The sequence below is a fragment of the Herpailurus yagouaroundi genome, unplaced genomic scaffold, assembly GCF_014898765.1.
Source record: "Herpailurus yagouaroundi ecotype Mexico unplaced genomic scaffold, PumYag 162, whole genome shotgun sequence".
Taxonomy (NCBI): Eukaryota; Metazoa; Chordata; class Mammalia; order Carnivora; family Felidae; genus Herpailurus; species Herpailurus yagouaroundi.
Window position 1 is genome coordinate 35,191,265 of NW_024412403.1, and position 26,673 is coordinate 35,217,937.

General features: G+C 35.2%; 1 protein-coding gene across 3 annotated transcripts in view; it reads right to left on the reverse strand.

The window, feature by feature from the left end:
- The window catches only part of GBE1 (1,4-alpha-glucan branching enzyme 1), a 289,276-nt gene that overhangs the window by 217,337 nt on the left and 45,266 nt on the right, over positions 1-26,673 (reverse strand). For all 3 annotated transcript variants that reach the window (XR_005793231.1, XM_040484218.1, XM_040484217.1), the window contains exon 2: positions 18,403-18,572. Coding sequence is in view for 2 of the 3 variants with exons in the window: in XM_040484218.1 (XP_040340152.1) it covers positions 18,403-18,572 (170 nt within the window). In the remaining variant the exon portion in view is untranslated. The remainder of the gene's footprint in view (positions 1-18,402; positions 18,573-26,673) is intronic.

Below are 26,673 nucleotides of genomic sequence, written 5' to 3' on the forward strand. Positions count from 1 at the left end.
ACACTCATACACTCAACACTGATGTCTTAAAGTTTGTATGTAAAATTATCCCAAAGGTATAAATCAGCTTCTGGAGATATAAATTTCAGAAGTACACCACAGTAGTTATATGTAATTCAAAGGTATGAAATTGGGAGCCTTAATAGAATGATATGGGTAGAATACTGGTAGATAAACCTTTCAAATACTATTTACTACATATGTGACTTTGGGCAGATTATATAACTTCTTGAGTTTGAATTTCCAGGTCTGTAAATTATAGGAAGAACTCTCTGTTAAGCAACATTTCCTACACTACAAAGAAAAGCTGCAAATGGAATTCACTTCCCATGAGGTCATGGTGCTCAGCCCTTCTCTAGTTCAGTGGCTACATCACAGGAACAAAACAGCTTGAATGCAATCCCATCTCTAGCATAGGTTAGCTTAGTGAGAGTGCCATAGTCTAAGTCTCAGTGTACTCATCTGGATTGGGAGGACAGTAATCGTATCTACCTCAATGGGCTATGGGGAAAATTTGTGAAAGTCTTTATTGAGCACTTATTGCACAGTTAAGTGTCCACTACATTTTAGATATTATGAAGATAATACAATAATACTGTATATATCCATCTTTTCCTTGAAAACGCTCTTCTCTTTTTGTGTTATGATAGGACACTCTTCTCTTTCTGTGTTATGGTTGGACACTCTTCTCATTTTCCTACTGAAATTTCGTCTCTCATGTCTTCATCATCCTTTTACCCCTAACTGTGAGCTTTCCAGGGTTCTATCTTCAACTCGCTATTAATATTGTTCCAAAGACTTCTAAGCAAAATACTGAAATATTTGGTGAAGGGATGAATCCAAATTCCATAGGAAAGGAATTATCCTGGAGAAACTTAAGAGTAGATTTTACTAGGTACAGTCTACTTATTCCATAGAAAAGAAATGTTATGCTTTCAATTACCACCAATACCACCACCAGTGAGCCTAGCAAGAGAGTCCACAGCTTCAAAATGTAACCTGGCAAGGGCATATTTTGACAAAGTAGACAATAATATTCATATTCTCCATTTAAATTGGAAAATGCCAGACAAAGACAAAAATGAGTTAGTGAAGAAATATTTATTGTGAATGTACACAGTGTCAAGCCCTATGCTAAGAGCTCTTACATACACATTTTCATCTGATCTTACTTGCTATACAACACTGTACATAACAGGCTCTTCTTACATGGCTGATGATGAAGGTGTGGGAAAAAAAACAACAACAAAGTCTAGATGGGGATAATCTATATGCTTACAACAACAATGAACTCCCATTTTCTGTATGCCTAACATGGCCATGCTTTCTTACTAAGCCTCTAAGAGTGAATGAATCTTTATCTTCATTGAGAAAAGATTAACGACTATATAATGTGGCAATTACCTTCTGGGTAATAATGGTATATTTATAGGAGATTGCAGTTTGTGATTACCTCACCCTGTAGAGTGGAGAAAAAAGGAGAACAAATATGGACTATTTTCTATAGAAGTGTTTCCTTTAAAAAAGAAATGAAAGTTACAGTGAATAGACTTACCTTTTGACAGAGTTATTTTGATTTAATACGTACAATTAATCTGAGAGACTTTTGTGCTAGTCAGCATGACCTACCTATTAAAAAAAAGTTTTAATTCCCAGGAAGAATAAAGTTATAAAGCATCTGAGTAGATCTATGATAATGCCCCTCTTCTGACTTTGTAACCTTTAGAAAAAAGTTGACTGACAGGAACCACAAGACTGGTGACAGACCAGAGCTGCAGCAATTGGTGTCAGTTCTGTCCCCTATTTCTACTCCTCCGGCTTTTCTCTCAAGTGAGAGAACTAGCATGGCCCAAAACATAGCCCAAACTTCAGTGTCTGCTCAGAACAAGGGGTAAAGAATGTCCTGAAATTAGGGGATGCATTTCCAGGGCTCAGAACCATGGTGGAGATTAGTAGCTGACTACATGTTCGTCTTTATTTAACTTACATTTTTTTTTCGAATGCTTTGGATGAAGAATACACAATTAGATAAGACCGAAGAACGAGCTTGGAGCACTCTAATTTCCTCTAATTAACCTAAAACTGATTCTGTTATCAGGGTTCATAAATCTGGCACAGATATGTATGTATATAAATGTATAAACATGTATATGTGTACATATACACATATATGCTCATTTGCTTTTCTACTTTGGTAACTTTATTCTTCAGATACTATAACTTCTAGAAAAGTATTATCCACTGAACAGTATTATGGATGAGAAACCAACCCATCAGGTGATAACAATAAAACACTACAAAATATGATTCAGGGGCGCCTGGGTGGCGCAGCCGGTTAAGCGTCCGACTTCAGCCAGGTCACGATCTCGCGGTCCGTGAGTTCGAGCCCCGCGTCGGGCTCTGGGCTGATGGCTCAGAGCCTGGAGCCTGTTTCCGATTCTGTGTCTCCCTCTCTCTCTGCCCCTCCCCTGTTCATGCTCTGTCTCTCTCTGTCCCAAAAATAAATAAACATTGAAAAAAAAATTTTTTTTAAAAAATTTAAAAAAAAATATGATTCATGCTGATTAAGGAGTTGTGTTGATGAGGTATTAGGAGGTTTCAGGAGGCAGAGCCCACTTTTGGTCTCAGTTTTTAGTTTGGTTTGATTATTTTGGTTACTTTCTCCATCAGCAGAAAAGTAAACCGTACTTTGATCCAATATACAAAGTTATAACATCCTTTCAGAAACTTTCTTTATATGTTCACTGTAATTGTTCAATTAAAATGTACCTTTTTGGGGCTAAATCTTATAAAGAATCCCTATTAAAGGCAAGTCCTGAATACAAGTTAAATACAAACTAACCATAAATTTAATTTAAGATTTTAAACCTATTTCTAACTTAAAGAAAGGTTAAAGCAATCTACTTTTAATTAAATATATCTATGGCAACTTAATTCCAAATCTTAAGGTTCTGCAACCCAATTTCTCATGATAAAAATATTACTAAAACTCATCTGCACTGAATGACAATCTTCCATTCCTCTCGGCTCTCTGAATCCATTATCTCTCTCATGGGAATGAATGCTTTGCTATGACTGATGATGAATAAGATATATAGGACAAATGATGCACTTTTTCATTTAAAAGACTAAAAAGGAAATTCACTTTAGTCTCCTTTCTGCCTAGTTTCATTAAAATCTAAATACAGCTATTCTAAGAGATTTTTTCTAGCTCACTTCAGTTTGACAAAAAATGTCTCATGTATCATTTAAATCAATTACAGATTCTCTGGAAATATACCTCAAAAGTTTCACTTTCATACTTTTGGTTTAAAAATACACACAATCACCAAAATAAATAAGCAATAAAATAAATCCTTTAAAAAAGCCACTATCATGAAAGAGTACATTATTTATTACTAAATTATATTCTAAGAGCTGTTTCAACTTTAGAAACTACTTAGGAAAAAAATCTTTATATAATTCTTTATTTCCTGAAATATCTTTATAAAGTGCTATCTTAGAATAATATCAAAATCTCAATTTAATTTTATGACTAGGTGACCTTAGATAATTATTGCTAGTTAAAAGGACACCAGCCATTTCCCCTGCTAGATGAGAAGGTTATGTTCCCCCTTTTGCATTGGTGAATTTCCACTATTTAGCACAGTGTCTGCCACATAGAAGGTGTTCAATAAATACTGCTACTTCTAGGGAAGGAAAGTAGGGAGGGAGGAAGGTGAAATTGTTGAATTTCAATTCCACACCCTAACTTAAAGGACTCTAGCAGATATCTTTTTTTTTTTTTAATAAACCTACTTTAAAAAAATCACTATATACTCACATACAACTATGTATTTAGTGAACTGGAATATTATTTGGGAGATTCTACAATGTTAACAAAGTAAGTACCTTATTTTAAGATTATATTCTGTAATTTCAGGGGGAGAAAAAAAGAAAACTTGGATTTTACTTGCCCAAATTTCAGATGTAATGGTAATAGTATAGACGTATTTTTATACTATTTTAGAAGCCTTGGATAAATTGCTACAAAGTTCATTGCTTGCTTTTCAGTAGATTAAGAAATAAAGTTCCACGCTCCTAGGGGGCTCAGTTGGTTGAGTGTCGACTCTTGATTTCAGCTTAGGTCTTGATTTCACGGTTCGGGACCTAGCTCCACATTGTCTCTGTGCTGACAGTGCAGAGCCTGCTTGGGATTCTCTCTCTCCCTTTTCTCTGCTCCTCCCCTATGCACACAAGCACTTTCTCTCTCAAAATAAATAACTAAACATTAAAAAAAAAAAAAAAAGTTCCATCTTCTTTTCCCTAAGAACCCAGACCCTTTTGTAAACCTTCAGCTTCTTAATGTTTAAGTTACTAGCCTTGTTCAGCGTTGTTGATATTAAGGATAGATCCAAGGAATAGAAGAAGGGAGGGTGGGAAGGAGGGAAGAATGAAAAAAATGGAGGGAGGAGGGGAAGAAAGGAACAAAAGGAGGGACAGGGAAGGTGCAAGCAAGGCAGGAAGGAAGGGAAAAAGAAACCAATGCACAAAAAATGTTTTCTTCCTCTCTGAATGGAAATGTACATAATACACTCATGTAGTTATTTAAAGAAGATGGGATTACTTAGAAGCAAATAAACTCAGAAATGCCTCTAGTGATTTGAGTTCCCTCTAAATCATATTAAGAGAACTCTGGGTAGCTATGTCCTGGTGATTCTCCATTTCTCCATGCTGAGAACCACCTTAAGATCCTTCCGAATTTCTTAGACCTGCTCGAGGCCTTGGAGGCTGACGTTAGTTGATGGCAATTCCGAGACTCCCGTGCACTCCAGCTGCAAGTTGGGACTGGCCAATGGAAGATCTTGGCATAAGAGAAATGAAGATATTTAACACCCACTCCACCCCTGCTTCATTCTGGCCATGGCTGCCTTTTCCCTGGCCACAGATCCCATGATCAGACTCCTCGTTTATGACTCCAGCTCTATGTTCCAGGAACCATCCCCTCCTTTCTCATACCTACGGCAAAAGAGCCAACAGCTTCCAATTCTGGTTGTTCCCTTAACCCTCACCAGCCTTCTGTAAGGAGCCCTTCATGAAACTCTCCCCAGTGACAACCGAACATACCATCTGTGTCCTGCTCTATGACTGATACAGAGGCTAAAATCTTGTGACTCTCCAGAAAAACTCTTAAATAGAAGCAAGTCTATGAATAACTACCACCTAGAGATGACGGCTTTGTTCACTGGAGCCAAGCACACTTATCAGTCAACTGAGATAGCAAGAATAAAGAAAGCAAATTACAGTAGCCTGGGTTAAAAACAAACACACAAACTTCTATAATGTGCCCAGAGTTGTGAATCTGCACATAGTTCATTCACCTCAGTCCTGATCAAGCTCTGTTGTCACTTATTTCCCCCTAATTAGGATGAATATATTTAATAAACTTCTTCATATATGCATCCATAAAGCAATGTCTAGATTAAGCATGTATCTGCCCAGCATGTCTGTTTCATGTGGTAAATATATCAGATGTATTACACTGATATATGTATTTATACATATATCAGTATATATACATGTAACAGTATAAAAATATCTGTTTATCATATAGGCATAATTCATTTACATTTTTAATGAGTAATTTTTAATTACATGGACATGGTTACTCATATAACAATAGCCTTTTAAAAATATCTTCCTAAATGTTGCATTATTATTTTTACAGAAACAATTAGAGCACTAAGTGTTTAGTGATACCTCTGTAGGCTAATTCAGAAGTTAAAAACTAATGAACGTTTCTTAAATTATAGTAAATATTGTTCATTGCAGAGCCAAGTAGAAAATTGGATTAAAGGCTTGCCCACAGTCCCATAACATGACCATGTAGGACTCTTGTTAGTCTGTCTGGCCTGCCGTAACAGGTGGCTTAAACAACAGACCTTTATATCTCATAGTTGTGAAGTCTGAGAAGTTTAGAATCAAAGTGACAGAAGAGGTGGCTCCCAGTGAGGGGCCCTCTTCCTGGCTTGTAGACTGCCTTCTCGCTGTGTCTTCACATAGGACAAAGTGAGAAAGAGTGCTCTGGTCTCTCTTCCTGTTATTTTAAGGGCACTAATCCCATCATTGGGTCCCCATGATCTCATCTAAATCTAATTACTTCTTAGAGACCTCACCTTCAAACACCATCATACTGGGGGTTAGGGCTTCAACACATATTTTGAGGGTGGTGGGGGAGACACAAAAATTCAATCCTTAACAGCCACCTAAAGAAGATTCTTTCCAGCATCATGTTTAAATTGAGCCTTAATTTTATTTTCTTCTGCTGAAAGCCTTGTTTCATATCCTAAAATTTTCTAACTTCCCAGATGGTTTCTCCATTCTACCATTTTCCTCCCAGGGAACCTCCTCCCAGGGAACATCATGGGGTCTTCTTCACCTGGTCCCTTGCTAATTGTCTATCTAATGACAACTTCTCTTTCCACTTTACTCTTTGCTAAACCTGAGACACTTGTTCCTGCATACCATGTCTTCCTCTTTCTTGATTCATTCCCTCATTTAGTGGGTATCCATACATAATTTCTTAAGGAAGAATGCTTTGAAGATAAACTTTCTGTATCTCTACATATCTACGAATGCCTCAACTTTGCCTAGGTATCCAGCTGCAAGTTGGGAGTGGCCAATGGAAGATGCTGGCATAAGAGAAATGAAGATATTTCACACCCACTCTACCCTTGCTTCATTCTGGCTGTGGCTGCCTTTCTCTCTGGCCACAGATCCTGTCATCAGACTCCTCGTTTATGACTCTAGCTCTATGTTCCAGGAACCATCCCCTCCTTTCTCATACCTATGCCAAAAGAGCCAACAGCTTCCCATTCTAGTTGTCCCCTTAACCCTCACCAGACTTCTGTAAAGAGCCCTTCATTAAACTCTCTCCAGTGACAACCGAATTTCCTCCACCCCAGCAATCTGAAATAATTGTTTCATTGTTCCTTACCTTCCACTGTAAATGACATGCCCATCTGATTCCTTCCTAGGTGACATGTATATAGGTCACTGCTTTTAGGGTGCACATTGCCTACTATGTGCTAGGAAAAGAGTATATCTGTGACTTCACCATGAAGATAGAAGGGAAGAGATGAAAAGGAAGAATATAAGATATTACAACAGCCACTAGCATATAAATAATACAAATCCTCAAAAAAGGAGGGCAATGCATCATCAACATTAAACTCTACCCTAAGACTGTGACCCAGAAGATCTGTTATTTACCATGGAATCTTCATTTTACCAACATCCAGGTTACTCTGCTTCAAGTGATATATGGACCACATACTCGGAAAACTTGTTTGAGACTTAACAAAGCATGATGAAGATGAAATTGATCTCCAGTAGAGGAAACATCAAAATCCTGTTTAAAATAAAGCAAAACTGGGGTGACTGGGTGGCTCAGTTGGTTAAGTGTCTGACTTCAGCTCAGGGCATGATCTCAGGGTTCATGAGTTCGAGCTCCACATTGGGCTCTGTGCTGAAAGGGTGGAGCCTGCAGCCTGCTTCAGATTCTAGCTCCTTCTTTCTCTGCCCCTCCCCTGCTTGTGCTGTCTCTCAAAAATAAATAAATATTAAAAAATGTTAAAAAAATAAAATAAAGCATAACAATTTTGCTACAATACAGAGAAAGAATATAATAATATCTCGCATTGCTGAGCTTTTTAGAACTTTGAATAAAATAACTGAAATTCTGTAATACATATCTCTTTATCACAAAAAAGACTTAAAAATTCACAAAGTTGGTAAACTTAACTTTTTAAAGAAAATGTTTATTTTTGAGAGAGACACAAGGAACATGAACAGAGGAGGGGCAGAGAGGGAAGGAAACAGATGATCCTAAGTGGGCTCCATGCTGACAGCAAAGAGCACAATGCAGGACTTAAACTCATGAATTGTGAGATAATGACCTGAGCCAAAGTCAGGGCTACTCAGGCGCCCCGGTAAACCTAACTTTCAAAAAAAATTATTGAAAATACTTGAACAGAAACAAAGCCATTGTACTGAACCATGGGGTGCTTTAAAATATCTAATATACAGGGGCGCCTGGGTGGCGCAGTCGGTTAGGTGTCCGGCTTCAGCCAGGTCACGATCTCGCGGTCCGTGAGTTCGAGCCCCGCGGCAGGCTCTGGGCTGATGGCTCAGAGCCTGGAGCCTGTTTCCGATTCTGTGTCTCCCTCTCTCTCTGCCCCTCCCCCGTTCATGCTCTGTCTCTCTCTGTCCCAAAAATAAATAAAAAAAAACGTTGAAAAAAAAATTAAAAAAAATAAAATAAAATATCTAATATACAATGTGAAAAGTGTACTGTATATTTGTGTAATTCAGCAGGCCTAATGGAAGAGAGACATTATTCCAGCAATGAGAGGCCAGAGTGGAAACCAAGCTACCGATTTCCAACAAAGAACCTTAATACAGGGAACTGGTTACACAGGAGGTCAAAGAACTAAGAATTCAAATGGAGATTAGCAATAACAGGAATCTGGTAACACCCCTAAGGGAGAGGCAGGATTACTCGAACTCAGAAGCCAGGGCCATCCAACAAAAGGTGGCAATAAGGCAACCCTGCCTGGCAGGAGCTGAGCTCAGGACAGAAAATCAACAAGAGCTACAAGGCATACCTGCTGCATGAGAAACATCCAACCTCACTTTAGATAGAGGGGTAGGAAAGGGATTGGCGGGGTGGGGGGGCATTCCTTGGCTTCTCCCTCCTCCCACCCTCAAGCTATCCATTAGTATCTCCCATCAAGCCAACTCAAGAGAAGCAGAAGCCAAGGGAGCTGGGGAAATGTGGTGCAGAGCAGGGTGGGGGAAAGAATCTTTGGGCAAATAATCAAGGCACAGTAAAATATCTGAATTTGGTAAGAACATCAATAACCAAGGCAACTCAAGAGAATTGAAAGCACATATTCATATATAATCTTGTACTCAAATGTTCATAAAAGCATATTCACAATAGCTAAAAAGTAGAAACCACCCAATGTTCTGCCAGTAAGGAATGGATAAATAAAACATGGTGTATCTATACGGTAGAATATTATCCAGCCACAAAAAGGAATAAAGGACTGTTACGTGCTACAAAATTAATGATCCTTGAAATCACTATGCTAAGTAAAAGAAGGTGGAAAGAAAAGGCTACATGTTGCATGATTCCATTTATAGGAAATGTCTGACACAGGCAAATCCACAGAGGCAGGAAAGAGATTAGGTAGTTGCCAGAGAACACAGGGGTAAAAGCATTTGGGACTAACTGCTAACAGTTAGATGTTTCTGTTTAGTAGGATAGAAATGTTCTGGAATCAGACAGTGATAACAGTTGCACAATCTAAAAAGTCCACCAAAACCACTGAGGTGTTTACTTTGAAATGGTAAATTTTATGATATGTGAATTATAGCTCAACTTTTAAAATGTTAAAAAAAGAAAGAAAATAACTAACTAAGAAGTGGGAGTATGTAATAAGCCTACAAAATTTCAGTCAAAAGTCATTTAGTCTCCTCCGTTGTTGGGCAGTGGCATTGCACAACTGTATAACTATCCAAGGGCATTGACATTTGCTGAGAAAATGTGGTATTTTCAGGTTCCTAATTTCATAATGCATCTGAGGTGCTTCTGCCACTGATTTATAAGCAACTAAGATGGCTAAGTGACTTTTTCAGGAACCCATGATGAAAGGTGGGTCTCTGTCAGTCAAAATTAAAATTAGTAAGGGCACCTGGGTGACTCAGTTGGTTAAGCTGCTGACTTTGGCTCAGGTCATGATCTCATGGTTCATGAATTCGAGCCCCACATAGGGCTCTATGCTGACAGCTTGGAGCCTGGAGCCTGCTTCGGATTCTGTGTCTCCCTCTCTCTCTAACCTTCCCCCGCTTGTGTTTGGTGTCTCTCTCTTTCTCTCTCTCCCAAAAATAAACACTAATTTTTTTTAATTAAAATTAATATTTTCAGTTTCACATGAGGGACTGCCAAGCAAAGTTTTCCTTGTTAATTTTTTTAAAGATCTATAATACAATTTGAATATAAAAGGAATAGTTTAGTTGTGATCAAGAGGCAGAGATGTTGATAGATGTTATCATCGGTCGCACTTGGGGCCACATGTGACTGTTTAAAAAACAAAACAACACTTCTTTAAGGAAATATCTAACTTGATAAAAGAATAATAGTAATTATGTCCCTTCCTTTTATGTAAGTGGTGAGTTTAATAAAGTCACTTTAATGGATAAAATTATAAAAATTTCAAAAGACAAACACTGAAGAACAATCATAAACCAAGTAATCTTACAAACATTAACTGTAAGGGAAATACCAAAACTGAAACCTAACAAAAAGTATTGTATAACCCAAACAGCATAAATTTTTAACAGGATATTTATGAAAAAGCAACACGAGGCTAGAAAATTATCATTTATGTCACAGAGTTCAACATCTACCTTCTAGCATTAAGGTCTCTAACAGTATTTTCCTAAAATCCCAGGAGGTAAGGATGCTTCCCTATAAAAATAATCACATTAGACATTATAACAAAGCTCTCTGATCCAGCATAACTGGGGCAAAAGTTGGTACATATTTTGAAAATATTGGTTAAATCAGAGAATAAAATATGTATATGCATATGTATACACACACATACACACAAACAGTAAAATTTTTGTTTTAACTTAAAATAGAAATATAAATATTCACTCATATTCTGATGTAAGATTAAAGGCATATCTTCTTAGGTCCTCTGATTAGGATTCTGCAGTATCTTTCTTAAATGAACCTACACCTACAATGCAACATTTGTATTTCCAATTCCCTTTGGATCATAATGGAAAGAAAGCTAAAAGGTACACACAGAGTAATCTGCATATGAAATTGTTAGATTTATATCATTTTCTCACAGTTCACTTGTGCATACTTAATTCAAAATCATTTTTTTCCAACTTGTCCTTGCTGAGATTTTCCCAATACTTAATAATTTTCTTTGCTGTCACACTTACAGTTCATCACTTTATATAATGTTATATTGCAGAATTATAATGAGAAGAATTGGCATTCACAGGATTTGAATGGGGTGGGAAACTGGCTCACTAACAAGCACTCAAGGTAACTGGCAGGCGCAGAACTGCATACATGTATAGACTACAGTTTACTATCAATGCATGCTCACTATCCTGAGGAAAGTTGTCATTATCACTTACAGTGAGCCTGTCAAGCAGAAGTAAATTCAGTGTGTTTGGTAAGTGGACATCAGCTAAGTAAACCTCTACTCCATGTAAAGGGAACAATCTATCCATGAAAACAGATAAAAGGGGTGAGAGTATCAACATCAGGTTGGAAAGCTAGAGAAATTCTTGACACTTCCTACAAAAAGCCTTGGCTGATTAGTTATTTTAAGTTTAGATATGTCAAAGAGGCCATATCTCATCATGGTGCTGAATTGGTTAATAGTCCTAAAGCCTTCCACCTCTACCTCATAGTTGCCACCCTTTTGCCAAAATAAACAATATCAAGAGTCCTCAGACCAGAAATTTGCTTTTTAAAAACATCACAAATCTCTAATAAGCCAAACTTAGGAGAAGCCACATAACAAAAATGCACAGAGAACCCCTTGAAGTTCCACTTGAAACCAGAGGTCAGTAGAGATTCCAGAAAAAAAACCTTCTCAACAGTCAATGTAGACAAGCCAACTCTACTCTGCTCCAACCCCCCCCCAAAAAAAGAGAGCCTTTATGATAACTAGAATATCAAAGAATCCATAAAATTCTGTAAAATTTACACTTTATGTGTTTGTTTGTTTGTTTGTTTGTTTGTTTGTTTGCCATGGGGTCATTCATACTATTATTCCCAAATTTTCATGAGCTTCCATCAATAAAAGAGGATTCTGCTTCCATGCCCTATTGACATAAGGCTGGGCCAAATTATTTAGTTAATGAAATGGAAGTGCAAATCACATTTGTCACTTCTAAACTGAAGCTTTGAAAGCCGTAACAGGTTTCCTCCATTGTACTTTCTCTCTGTCAGGAGTTCAGCATGTCCCACACAGGGGCTGCTCCATCGCCCTTGATCCTGGGAAGAATTTGACCCTTGGGACTGAGCCACAACTGATAATTACAGCCTTTGTTGTTGCAAAGCATTAAGAGGTTTTTTTTTTTTGTTGTTTTTTGGTTTTTTTTTGTAACATGCCACACTACAGTGAAAGCTAACATTTATTTGAAGGAAAAGAATACAAAGGAGGTTGACATCAGAACTATACCTTCTAACCATATAAGGCTTCTAAACCAATAAATAATCATGAATTTTCAGATGAGTGTTTCCCCAACTGTGATTATGTGAATCAGTGATTATGAATCAGTTACTTAAAAATTTTTTTTCCAATCTATTACAGACAAATCTTATGTAAAATGTAATACAATGTATTATTAGAAAATCAAAAGAAGACTTTCAAAATTTATGGCCCAATTTTTGTATGACCATTATCAGATTCACCAGAAAAAAAAAAATTACTCAGTCAAACTGCTACTAAAATTTCTAAGTGCTTACAATACCAATTTCTGGCAATATATCACTGAAAAAGAATTACAGTGCATGGAACCACACTGGCCCACACACTTTGAGTAGCAAACACTGTTTCAGAGCATGTGGAATTAAGAAATATAAAGGCTTTTTGTGATGACGGAAACTTCTGGGGAATTATATAACTGAAAACAAAATTATACATAAATTTTGTCCAGGAAACAGGAAAAATCCTCCTTAATATCCTTCCTACTCTGTAAAACTATCTGTGGTTCCTTTTTTGTACAGGCATGAAAATCAGGTTTGGTTTTTTTTTTTTTTTTTTTTTTTTTTTTTTTTTTTTTTTTTTTTTTTTAGTCTATCAGTGATAGACATTTAGGTTATTTGAAAAGTGCCTAGCTCCCAGACTTAGTAATTTTAAATGAAATGTTTTCAGTTATAGCAAATAGAACCCAATTATTTTATATTGACATATGTAGTTTACTACCTTTTTCTCTACTTATTATCATCTAGTGACTGGAAAGCGCCTAGTTTTGTTCAATTATGTAGCAAGCTGCAATAAACCTGGTTTGGTTCCAAAACTCCAAGTATATTTTAAATCACATTTAATTTTCTAAAGAATGAATCTGTGCTGTATTGAAGATGATTCAAAGTTTTAGAAATTCATCTCGAACCTTTAAAGTAGTTTCTGGCTTGCCCAGAAATACTTTTTTGGGTGGTAAGACTCCAATCTTGATGAATGTCATTTTATATCCACTGTCCTGGGCTGCTGCTGCAGCTGCTTAAAAAGCTAGTTTGTAAAAAATGACTGAAAGGAAGAGAAATGATTGTTTCATTTTCTCTCAAATAAAGAAAAATACGTGTAATATATTTAAAGTGAAGTTGCTTTCCAAGTTTTAAAAATGTGGATAGCAAAAGCTAAATCCGCCTTGGTTTGGGCAAAACAGAGACTAAGTCATTTGACTCTTGCAAGAGTCAACTACCTTTTGAAATTAGTAGTAATTTGTTTAATAAGAAAAAAAAAAAAAGACCATTACAAATGGGAGAGGTTTTTTTCAATCTCATCAATTAACATTTTTATTGCACTGAATAAGGTATAAAATGTTTTCACATTACAATCTAGTTAGTATCTACTGCAACCCAGTTTAAGCAGGTAAGACAAATATCATCACTTTATCCCCACTGAGCCAAAGGAAGAACCATGTTTCCAGAGCTCAATTATAATTTCAAACTCTTTTTTTTTTTTTCCTCCATACCAATTCTGGGCAATTTCTTTCTTAAAGATCATCTGTATGTGACTATTCTAAGTAGTTGTACCTAAAATATCGTCAAATCAGTTGGCAAAAAAATACACCAGAAAAACAAATTATTTACCAGCAATTTTTTGAGCAAGACCAGAAAAGGAACGTAATGTGGTACATTTCTAAAATGATCAGAAGAGGAGAAAAATTCATCATACTATGCTAAAGTATTTTGATTACAGATATAACTTTTCATAATACAGAATTTAAGTCTAGACATTAATTTTAAATTCTTCTGAAAAAATATCAAAAATGTCTAGTCATTCAGACAAAAACTAAATGAAAATTTTCCTTTTCAGGTCAATTTAACCATTAGTAGAAATAAGGTTTTTGTTGCTGGTGTCTGATGATCTTTTTATTATGTTATCTTTGGGGACTGAGAGAAGAGGTAGGTACAGAAAAGCAATGTTAAATTACATTTACACTTTGGTGATAAAAATAGAAACAAAATTTGTTACTTTTTAAATCTCTGACAATAGGTAAAGAAGCAATTGGATTTTTTTAAGGTGATATTTCAAGTACATATACAGAAAGTTAAGCTGTGTTACATTACATGACAAAGTAAGGAACAGAATTCTAAAAACTGATCAGTGTTATTATGGTTAGAGATTAATTCTATAGGACCTTTTGAGTGTATTGCTTTTTAACCCATCACCTGATAAATAGAAGTACAGTCATGAATACGGTTAAATGTTTTTTAAGTGTTTTTAAATGTTTTTCAAAACATTTTAATATGATCAGCAAACTACCAAGAACATTTTAATTAATCTTCATATGCATTTTTTAATAAAAAAAGATACTGTAACTATTTAGCTAATTAATATACATTTTCTTTTCCTTTTGGTTTAGTACAAATTTATATATTAGAAGACATAACAGTAAAATTATCTAACCTATTTTTGATCCTGAGAAAAAACTCAAAGAAAAAATGACTTTCTTCTTGCTCAACTCTCCGAAAGAAAGAAAATGTAAATAGGAAAAAAAAAATACATTGAATTCTTCATGTTAAAAAAAGGCATAGTTAGTTCAGTTATTTAAGGGTATATTTTCAGCTATGTTGTCATTATCATCAATATTCTGTGCTCTACACAGTCATATCAAATTAATGCTCACTACTCACAGGTACATTTTTTTTCTCAAAGAAATATTCTTTAAGTGCATTATTAACCCCCAATTTTGGTTCTACTCTGAATTTTCCAACTTTCTTTAAAAAGTCAAAGCTCCTTAGTGAGAAAACATTGAAATATCATGTATACAAAGACCCTGAGACTATAACTTTGGGCAGAAAAGCTATTCTTTCAAGTAGATAAGAAAATAGATCAGTCATTTAAATTTTCCCAGCATACTGTCTATTCCTATTTTCTTTTTTTTTTTAAGTTTCAAAAACATAAATATTAACATATATTATAAGAAAAGAGCAATAAAAATAAGTTTCCAAAAAAAGTAAGTAATATATTACATAAAATGAAGAAAATCAATCTTGACAATTGAAAATAAGTTGAATTATTTGGGGTTTTGGCACTATGATCCTAAGAACAATGCATATCAATGGTGTTATCTTTGATTCTATTCCTATTTTCAATCACAATTTCATTTATATCAGCTTTCCCATCGCTCCAGTAAAAAGAAATGCTCATTGATTAAATCTGATGTTCTTTGCACTCTTGAACACTAAATAAATAAATATTGTTTGACAAAAATAATTCACCAAATGCTATCCCAAGGATATGGAGAAATTTTAAATTATGATACACCTTCACAAAGGGTAGGGTTTTCAAAAATCAACTTGAACTGGAAAAAAAAAAATAACAGGACATTTTTACATTAAAACAGGAAGTAGGTAATTTTTAGTTTTCTGTTTACAAAATGTTTTCTTAATTATTCAACTTTTAATATATAAGCATTGAATTCTAAATAAACTTAAAATACAATTCTCCAAATGCACATATGTCCAACTATATTGATAAGGAACAATTTCCAATAAATCAGCATTAGTCCTTATGATAGTTCCCAAATCTAGTTTTCATATAATTCCTTTACCACATTTTTGTATTTTCAAAACCTAATTAGTGGGTTTAATCATGAATATGTGGGAGGGGGTACCTGATGCAAGTGCCAAATCTTCACTGAGGTTCTTATAGTAGTTTTGGTTCTCTGTGTAAAAATTAATTTTAACATTCTCAATCAATACTTCTCAATCTTATAAATGGCTGTAGAAAGAAGTAATGAAATAGAATGCCAAAAAGGGTCTTAACAATAAGTTAATATCTAAATGGTCTTTTAACAAAAAACTACTAGTCAAGGCATTTTTATGGGGTAAAACCATGTTTGTATATAAGAAAAAAAATTAAGGACTATTTTAACAATAATTTAACTGAGAGAGGTCTCTTATCTCCAAAATATATTGCATGATTATCATTAGGCGAACAAAACTAAACTGAGTCAGCAGATCACAGGGTCTTTCTCAAAACTTTCCATGAAGTTCTCAATAACTCTCAAAAAACAGGCAGCTTATATTATCTAATTTGGGGAACTACAAGTTCTTTTTTTTTTTAATTTTTTTTTCAACGTTTATTTATTTTTGGGACAGAGAGAGACAGAGCATGAACGGGGGAGGGGCAGAGAGAGAGGGAGACACAGAATCGGAAACAGGGAACTACAAGTTCTTAAACCTGTGTTTTATGATAGAGGAGCCAGCTAGTAGACACATGTGGCTATTGAGCACTTGAAATAAGGTTGGTGCAACTGAAAAGCTGAACTTTAAATATTATTTAATTTTAACTAATTTATTAAATTAAAATTTTAAAGCTATTACTCAACTCAGTTACTAGAACTTTTAATTATGTTTGAAAAAACCTGGGTATGTATTCTTAAATTGAAAATTTTATTAAAGGGGTACTTGAAGGGCTCAGTCAGTCAAGCATCCAATTTTGATTCAGATAAAGATTAGTGGGTTCAAGCTCCGCATTGGGCTCCCTGCTGTCAGTGCAGAGCCTGCTTCAGATCTTTGGTTCCTCTCTCTCTCTCTCTCTCTCTCTCTCTCTCCCTCTCCCTCTCCCTCTCTCCCTCTCTCCCTCTCTCCCTCTCTCCCTCCTTCTCAAAATATAATTTTTTTTTAAAAAGTAAAGAAAATTTTATTAAGTCCAAATATAGATAAAATATTCCCAATGAAGAAATATCAGAGCTAAAAGAGTACAGAAGAACAAAAATACCTCATTAACAAAATTTATATTGATTATATTAAAATATTTTGATACATGGGGCTAAATAAAATTTATCATTATTAGAATTCATTCAGTTGTCCTTCTCTTACTTTTTTAATATAGCTCCTAAAAGTTCTGAATTACATAAGTGGCTTACATTATATTTCTATCAAACAGTACTACTTTAGACAACATATATAAAGCCAAAAGTTTTTAAAAGTCAGCTTCTTTAAAGTGTAATTTACATGCAATAAATTCACTCTTTTATGAGTACAGGTCTATAAATTTTGACAAATGTATGCAGTCATGTAACAAGCAGTACAATTAGGACATAAAGTATTTTCATCACCCCCAAGAAGTACCTTTATGCTCCTCTGTACTAAGCTCACAACTCCTACCTCCAAACCCTGACAACTCTGTTTTCTGTCCCTATGGCTTTCCCATTTCTAGAATGTCATATAAATGGAATATATAACATGTAGAGTTTTGAATCTGGTAAAATCAAGTTTTAAATACTCCAGCACTCACACGGAATTAAAGGATGATTATCATTCTGATACTTCCTTATATTAGGAACATTTTGCCAAGGCCTATTTTTCGTTATTCCACTTCCAGAACTGAGCTTTCTTTCTTGTCATTAATACAGTGATTTATTTATACTGCTAGAATAAAAGTGAAGAAATTGTATTATACTTATTTACATATAGGTCCCTCCTCCCACTAGACTGTAAACCAGAAGCCTGATTTCTAGCCCAGCTATGCTTTCCATAGGGTTAACTGTCTAATGAAATTAACAGCGCAAATAATAAGGTTGAGAGGTATTTGTTAATTAAAAAAAAAAAAAAAAAAAAAACTGAGGGTGTATTATAAAAAAAAGGAAACTAAAAGGAATTCAGTGATGAAGTTTGCTCTCTAGATTAGATGTCTACTTTTATTGAGGTCTCAAAAAAAGAATATTGGGCTCTAGAGGATCCAAGAACTACAATGCCAGCTAACCAGGTGCAAATGCTAGTGGAGATTTAACTTACACCACTATTTTCACCCAGATTGCTATTGATTTTGTGAGGGCTTACTAACAAAGTTGAATAAATTTGGAGCAGTCTGCCTAGTACTGTTTTTCTCATAAACTCTGTTACTTCTGGTACATGATTTTCCAGAACATAAAAGTTTTTCAGAAACACATGGATCACATTACAGCAGAGATACCAGCACCACACGTGGAAGTGAAGATTTCACAAAGTCTGTGGTTCTATCTGAAGAGTCAGATACTTTTAATCATTAACTTTCATAGAGTTAAACATATGAACTAGAACAAATCTATGTTTCAAGTAAATAAATAAAATAGTGCAACTGACTTTAAATCTTTCGAAACACTTACTGAAGTCTCCAGTGAGAAAAACTCCTTCTGCTCCTGGGGCCCATTCTTTGCAGTACAAACCACCATCCGCACATCTGTGGACACCAAACGATTCATAACCTCTGGAAAACTTATCAATACCACCTTCGTTCTCTCCGATGTTGTTCAAAGTCTCATTAAACTTCTTATACCTTTAAAAAAGTGCAAAAGAAGGAAGTTAGAAAATAAAACTGTCTTCCAAGAAAGCTACAATAATTAAGCAAATGTGTTACTCTTATTCAGAAAAAGATTTAAAAAAAGATATTAAAGAGGAATAACGTGAATAATTTCACTTATTGGTAGCGGTTACCTCAGAGGATAAAATCATTCTTATCTGAAATAAAATGAACGAATCTCACATTTTTGAAATAATTTCATGTATTTTTGTATAAGAGACAAAATATTACTCTATATTCCATGAAATTTTAAAATCAACATTATAGCAACTTCTACGTCGAAAGAGGATAATGAAGGAAGATCCCTACATGTCTCTCTTCTAATGCCTAAGAAAATAAAAGAAAAGTAGTCAAAAGCCAGCAAGATAAATAAAATGACCTTCCAGTAGGGTTTGGCATCCTTTTCCTGTTAAGGGGTAGATAGCAAATTGGTCCATTTCGCAATCACTTAACCATCTCTCTGAAGCATGAAAATTGCCACAGACAATATGTAAATGAATGGGTATGGTGGTGCCAATAACACGTTATTTGTCAAGCAGTTATTGATCAAATTTAGCCTGTGGGCTGTAGTTTGCTGAGCTCTGCCCTATAGTAACTAAGCATGGAAAGAACATACTACATCAGGTCAAACTGTAAAAGCTAGTGGCCACAAGAAGAAACCGAAGATTCCTTTCCAAGCAGGACCAAGAAGAGTACATGCTGGTTCCTGACTCTCTCCCAGGTCCCAAGCCCATAAAGCTACACCAAAAACATGCTGTTATCTTCACTAACACCAACAAATCTAGGGAGAAGCTGGGACAAAACAGGTAAAACTGGAGAAGTGAAACATGTAGTAGGTACTTTCTGTCCGAAGTGAAGTCTCCAGAACAACAAACTGAGCAATTAATAAGCTTCTCTGCACTTCCCCAGACCCTGAGGGGTGAGCAATAGAACCCCAGGAGGAGGGCATGAATCCAGGTAGGGGATACACAAGGAATATACAGCATGAGAAGCTGATTAATAAAGGACACTCCAAGTGAGCTGAACAGAAAATGAATCTTCCCAAAGATTTGGAAATTCTTACAAGTATTTCACACTGTATTTCAATTTAATTAAAAGTGAACTGAAAAAAAAAAGAGAGAGAGAGGGAGAGATGGGGATTATATGATGAAACAATAGAATGAGAATAAAATGAGACTGTAGAGACCTAATGAAACAAAATAAGGAACAAAATCTATCATTGGTAAATAATCAGAACTGGTAAGAACCAAAATGCACACACGGTAAAAATGTAAATTATTCAATGAGTAAATAATTGGAAATTTATATAATCAAATAGAGAGAAGACAAAGAAATGGAATAAATTAAAGAGAAGCTAAGAGATACACAAAATCAACAAAAAATGATCTAAAGAAGGACAGCTAGTATAAGGACTCTGAAGAACAAAACCAAATAAAATGGATGCAAAAAAATATAAAGCTGGAAAATTTTTCCTTAGGAATTAAATCTGCGTATCAAAAAGAGCATACTGTGTTTTAAGAAAAGTTTGGAAAAAAAGCACAAAAACACACAAGTGCAACATCTCCCAATTTAAGCTACTGAAATTCAAAGGATAAACAAACAACTCTTCAGACAACCAGGTACAAAAAAGGAAGCAGAGGGAGATTTTGGGTTTTGTTTCCTTCTATTTTGTTTTTTCCAAAGGAACATTACATTAAAGAGCAGAAGATAATGCCAAGCCCACACATTTCAGGGAAGGAAAGGGAGTAACCTAAGGGTATTATAGGAGGCAAGTTCCTACTCACACCTAAGGAATTCTTTAAGTAGTGTCAAATTAAAACTAATCTTAAATTTATGACACTAACGAACTATGGTTGAAGGAGGAAACAAAAACAAAACTAGGCAATTAAAAGATTAAACACACACACACAGAGGAATTAACTGTCATTGCAGCAGTGTTGCTGAACCCTGAGTCAGTAAATACAGAACGATGGCAAGGCGATTGTGCAAATGTGTGAATGTGATAACAAAAAAAGAATCTCAAGGGATAAATTAAGTTTTATTATAAAAACAAAAAAACAAAAACAAGATGAGTGAAAAGAAAAGGGAAGAAAATACAGGAGTAGTCAGACCCCCGTTTTTTTTTTTTAATTTTTTTTAACGTTTTATTTATTTTTGAGACAGAGAGAGACACAGCATGAACGGGGGAGGGGCAGAGAGAGAGGGAGACACAGAATCGGAAACAGGCTCCAGGCTCCGAGCCATCAGCCCAGAGCCCGACGCGGGGCTCGAACTCACGGACCGCGAGATCGTGACCTGGCTGAAGTCGGACGCTTAACCGACTGCGCCACCCAGGCGCCCCAGACCCCCGTTTTAGAAGAGCAATTGATCACTAAAATTAAGGTTGTCTTCATTATAATTTTTAATCTTTTTTAAAAATATTTTTAATGTTTATTTATTTTTAAGAAAGAGAGAGACAGAGTGTGAGCAGGGAAAGGGCAGAGAGAGAGGGAGACACAGAATCCATAGCAGGCTCCAGGCTCTGAGCTGTCAGCACAGAGTCAGATGTGGGCCTCAAACCCAGACCCCAAGATCATGACCTGCGCTAAAGTCAGATGCTTACCTGATTGAAGCACCCTGCCTCCCACTGGCCACTCTTTATTTTTATTCAAGTATAATTAACACACAGTGTTATATTAGCTTCAAATGTGTAATACAATCATTCAAGAATTCTATACATTACTCCGTGTCCATCACAATAAGTATACTCTTAAATCCCTTTACTTTACCCATTCCCCCCACCAACTACCTCTCTGGCAGCCACCAGTTTTTCTCTATATTTAAGAGTCTTTTTATTTGTCTCTTTTCTTCTTTATTCATGTGTTTCTTAAATTCCACATAGGAGTAAAATCATATGGCATTTGTCTTTCCCCGACTCACTTATTTCACTTAGCATTCTAGGTCCCTCCATGTTGTTGCAAATGGCAAGATCTCACTCTTTTGTACGGCTGAGTCATGTAATATACATATACATATATATGCATAAATGTGTGTGTGTGTATATATACATACATAAAATGATATACAAATATCACTTTTTATGTATCCACTCAACTATCAAAGGACATTTGGGTTGGATCCAGACCTTGGCTTTTGTAAATAATTCTGTAATAAACATAGGGGTGCATATATCTTTTTGAATTAGTGTTTTCATTTCTCTTGGGTAAATAGCCAGTAGTAGAATTACTGGGTCATATGTAACCCTACTTTTAATTTTTCTGGGAAAACTCCATACTGTTTTCTGCAGTGGCTGCACCAGCTGCATTCCCAGCAAAAGTATAAAAAGGTTTCTTTTTCTCCACCCCTCACCAACACCTGTTCTTTCTTGTTTTTTGTTTTTAGCCATTCTAACAGGTATGAGCCTTTCTGACAGGTATGACAGGTATCTTATTGAGGTTATGTTTTTCATTTCCCTGAAAAGTGATGTTGAGCATCTTTTCATGTGTTTGTTGGCTATCTGTATGCCATCTTTGGAAAAATGTCCATCTAGGTCCTCCACCTGTTTTTAAATTGCATTTATTTCTTCTGTGTTAAATTGTAGAAGTTCTGCATATATTTCAGTTATTAACCCCTTATCAAATATATCATTTGAAATTCTCTTCTCCCACTCAGGAGGGTTGCCTTATTGTTTTGTTGATGGTTTCCTCTGTTGTGCAAAAGGCTTCTATTTTGGTATAGTCCCAATAGTTTAATTAGGTTTTTGTTACCCTTGCCTGAGAAGACAATATTTAGAAAAATGTTTCCATAGCCAATGTCAAAGAAATTCCTGCCTATGCTTTCTTCTAGAAATTTAAGGTTTTAAGTCTCACATTTAAGTTTTTAATCCACTTTGAATTTATTTTTGTGTATGCTATAGAAAAGTGGTCCAATCTGATTATTTTGAATGTAGCTGCCCAGTTTTCCCAACACCATTTGTTGAAGAGACTTCTTCCCACTGTATATTCTTGCCTCCCTTGTCATAGATTAATTGACAGTAAAAGTGTGGCTTTACTTCTGGGCTCTGTATACTGTTCCACTGATCTGTGTCTATTTTTGTGTCAGCACCATACTGTTTTGATTACTACAGTTTTATCTTGAAATCTGGGATTGTGAAACCCCCAGTTTTGTTTTCCTTTTTCAGGACTGCTTTGGTTATTTGGAGTATTTGTGGTTTATACAAATTTTAGGATTATTTGTTCTAGTTCTGTGAAAAACGTTGTTGGTATTTTCACCAACATCTTGGAATGTTGTTTCACCAACAACATTGGATGTTTTCACCAACAACATCTTGGGATCAGGGATTGCATCTGTAGATTGCTTTGGATAGTACAGATATTTTAACACTACTGGTTCTCCCAATCCATCAGCACAGAATATCTTTCCATTTTTTTCTGTCACCTTCAATTTGTTTCATCAATGTTTTATAGTTTTCAGAGTACAGGTTTTCACCTCCTTGGTTACATTTTTCTTTTAGGTATTTTTTTTTTTGTTTAATTTTTTTTTTTTTTTGGTACAACTGTAAATAATTTACTCCCTTTGTTGGCCTTAGATGTGAACTCCAGAAAATAACATTTTTGAGTATAAAGACATTGTATATAAATTTCACCCCTTTCTTTCATTTCACTTCAGTTTGTTTCAAATAATTTAACTTAAATTTAACATATGTTTTTCTCATGTTTCATTATATTATTTCTAGCTATCAAGATATTTCTCTGTTCTCCTACATACACATAAGCATATAAAAATATCGGGAATAATGGTCTCCAAATATTAGTGACAACTTTTTTCACATGGTTTCTTTTTACTTTCTCCCTTGCATTGTTCCAATCGTTTATAACAAAGGAGCAACATTTAAATAAAAACAAATGAATTTTTTTCTGAAACTCTATAATCTTTACATCATTAAAACATCTACAAAATTCTATATAATATTCCTTAGGAATTTTACTTGCATGTACAACTATGTTTATAAAATTGTGGGAATTGAAATTATTTGAAATAGATATATGGAACAAAATCAAGTCCCTGAAATAGCCTTTGGCATATGTAGAAATTAAATATCTAATGAAAGAGTATTTCAAACCAGTAATGAAAGGATCTCTTATCTAATAAAATATTGGAACCTATAATCATTTTTAAAAAGAGGATCTCTGAAACCAAAATAACTTGAAGAGAAATCATGGTTATAAACATTAAATTAAAAACAAATAATACCAGTAGTTCAGAGAAAAAATTACAAATGTCCCAATAAACATATGAAAAGATGTTCAAATTCATACATAACTAAAGAAGTACAAATCCTAACTTAAAAATTGTACTTTCTACCTAAAAAAAAAAAAAAAAAAAAAAAATCAGTAAATATGATAGTCTGTGTGAACAGAGTACAGTGCAGAAAAACATTCTCAAATACGGTTTGGTGGGATATAAATTAGAGAACTATATGGCATCACCTATGAAAATTTCAAAATCACTGAGTAATTCCAGTTTTATGAATTTACCCTATGGATAAATAGAACAAGGAAGCAATGACATCTATGGTGTACAATGATGATGATTATAGCACTATTTATGACACAAAACCATGAAAAATACCCTACCAGATCAACAATTGGGAGACTAGTTGAATAAATTGTGGGACTTCCAAACAAAAAATTACACAAGAGTTATAAAGAAGAATGAGGTAGAGAGAAATGGGCTGATAGGCAAAGGTGACAAAAATGTACTGTTTAGGGAAAGAAGTTAGAGAACAATATTCTGAAAAGCAGTTATTTGCATAAAGAAAATATAGATCTAGCTACAGGGTCTGTTCCTCAGCTCCAGGGGTTGGGGAGAGGCCTTAAGCCTTCCTAACACCGCCACAGTAACCACATTTGCCTCAATGACAGAAGTATGCCACATAATCTGATCAGTGGACTGAAGTGGCCTATAGGAGTGGTAGGTGTGGGTGGAATATTTTATATATGACCCCAAATTATATTGTTAATTGAAGTAAATTTGACACAATAGTACATTAGTTTCAGGCATACAACGTAGCAATCAGACAGGTCTATGTCATACTATGCTTACCATAAATGTAGCTATCATCTGTCACCATAAAACACTATTGCAATACCACTGACTATATTGCTTATGCTGTAACTTTTTTTTTTTTCAACGTTTATTTATTTTTGGGACAGAGAGAGACAGAGCATGAACGGGCGAGGGGCAGAGAGAGAGGGAGACACAGAATTGGAAACAGGCTCCAGGCTCTGAGCCATCAGCCCAGAGCCTGACGCGGGGCTCGAACTCACGGACCGTGAGATCATGACCTGGTTGAAGTCGGACGCTTAACCGACTGCGCCACCCAGGCGCCCCTATGCTGTAACTTTTATTCCATAACTGGAAGCCTGTACTTCTCACTCCCCTCTATCCATTTTTCTCATCCTACTACTCCTCTCTCCTCTGGCAACCACCAGTTTGTTCTCTGGATTTATGTGTCTATTTCTGCTTTTTGTTTGTGCATTTGTTTTTTAGCTTCCACATATAAATGAAATCATATGGTATTTGTCTTTTTCTGACTTATTTTACTGAGCTAATACCCTGTAGGTCTATCCATGTTGTAAAGGGCAAGATCTCATCCCTTTTCATGACTAAGTAATATTCCAATGTGTATGTGTATACACAGCACCTCTTCCTTATTCATTTATCTACTGATGGACAATTAGCTTGCTTCCATAACTTAGCTAGTGTAAATAATACTGCAGTAAACATAGGGTACATATCTTTTTGAATCAGTCTTTTTGTTTTCTTTGGGTAAATATCCAGTAGTGGAATTATTAAGTTGTATGGTATTTCTATTTTTAATTTTTTGAGGAGCCTCATTACTGTTTTCCACAGTGGCTGCACCAATTTGCATTCCCACCAACACTACACAAGGGTTACTTTTTCTCCACATCCTTGTCAACATTTGTTATCTGTCTTTTTGATACTAGACATTCTGACAGGTGTAAGATGATATCTTATGGTTTTGATTTGCATTTCCCTGATGATGAGTGACATTGAGCATCTTTTCATATGTCTGTTGGCTATCCATATATCTTCTTCAGAAAAATTTCTATTCAGGTCCTCTGCCCATTTTTTAATCATTTATATGGGGATTTTTGGTGTCGAGTTGCCCTTCTGTATTGTATATATACTTAACACACTCAAATACACACACATACATGCACACATACACACGTACATGTGCATGCACACACGTCCATGATTTTATAAATATAAAAATTATATTTAATCCGTGATTTGAAACAAATCAGCTTTTAACAAAATGGCATAAGCCCCATCTTACTGACGACCTTAGCCCAGGGGACACAAACTGAACCGCCCTCAGAAACCAGATAGGTATCACATACATGAGGAGTTGCCCCACATAAGAAACATGAAAGCTCAATCCTGATGAGAAAAAATGAAGTTCACCTTAGAATACGGAAAACAAAGCAGAAAGGAACTCTGGTGAGATAGTGACTACAAACCCCACTGAAAAACAAAAGCTTCTATTTAGTAGCTACAGCCTATTGTTACCATGCATGATTTGCCAGACCAAATAATTGTTCAGGGACCAATAAAAAAAAAAAAGAGAGAGACAGATTTTTCTATGAACTCTCCCTAATTTAAATATTGACAATGTTTCAAAATGCCTTAAAATACTGACCTGTACAAAACAAACAAATAAACAAACAAACAAACTAGGTCTATAGATATGATGAGGTACCAGTATGCAAACTCCTATTCTTTAAGTCCTGTGAGAAAATGTGTGTGGTGGGGCGGGGGGGGGGTTGTTGGTTTTTGTTTTGTTTTTGGTTCTTACAAACATCATTCAGCCATCATTCTTGGTGTATGAAAATTCTAATCCATATTAAATCACACAGTGACGACATTCAATAAAATGGTCAAACAATTAAGGAGCAATCAACAAAATTAATTTGGAAAATTACTGATTAAAAAAAGACACAAACTCGGGGGAAGGGGGGTTAAATAAATGTGGTAATAATTTTCTTGTTAATGTGAGTCAAATCTCTTA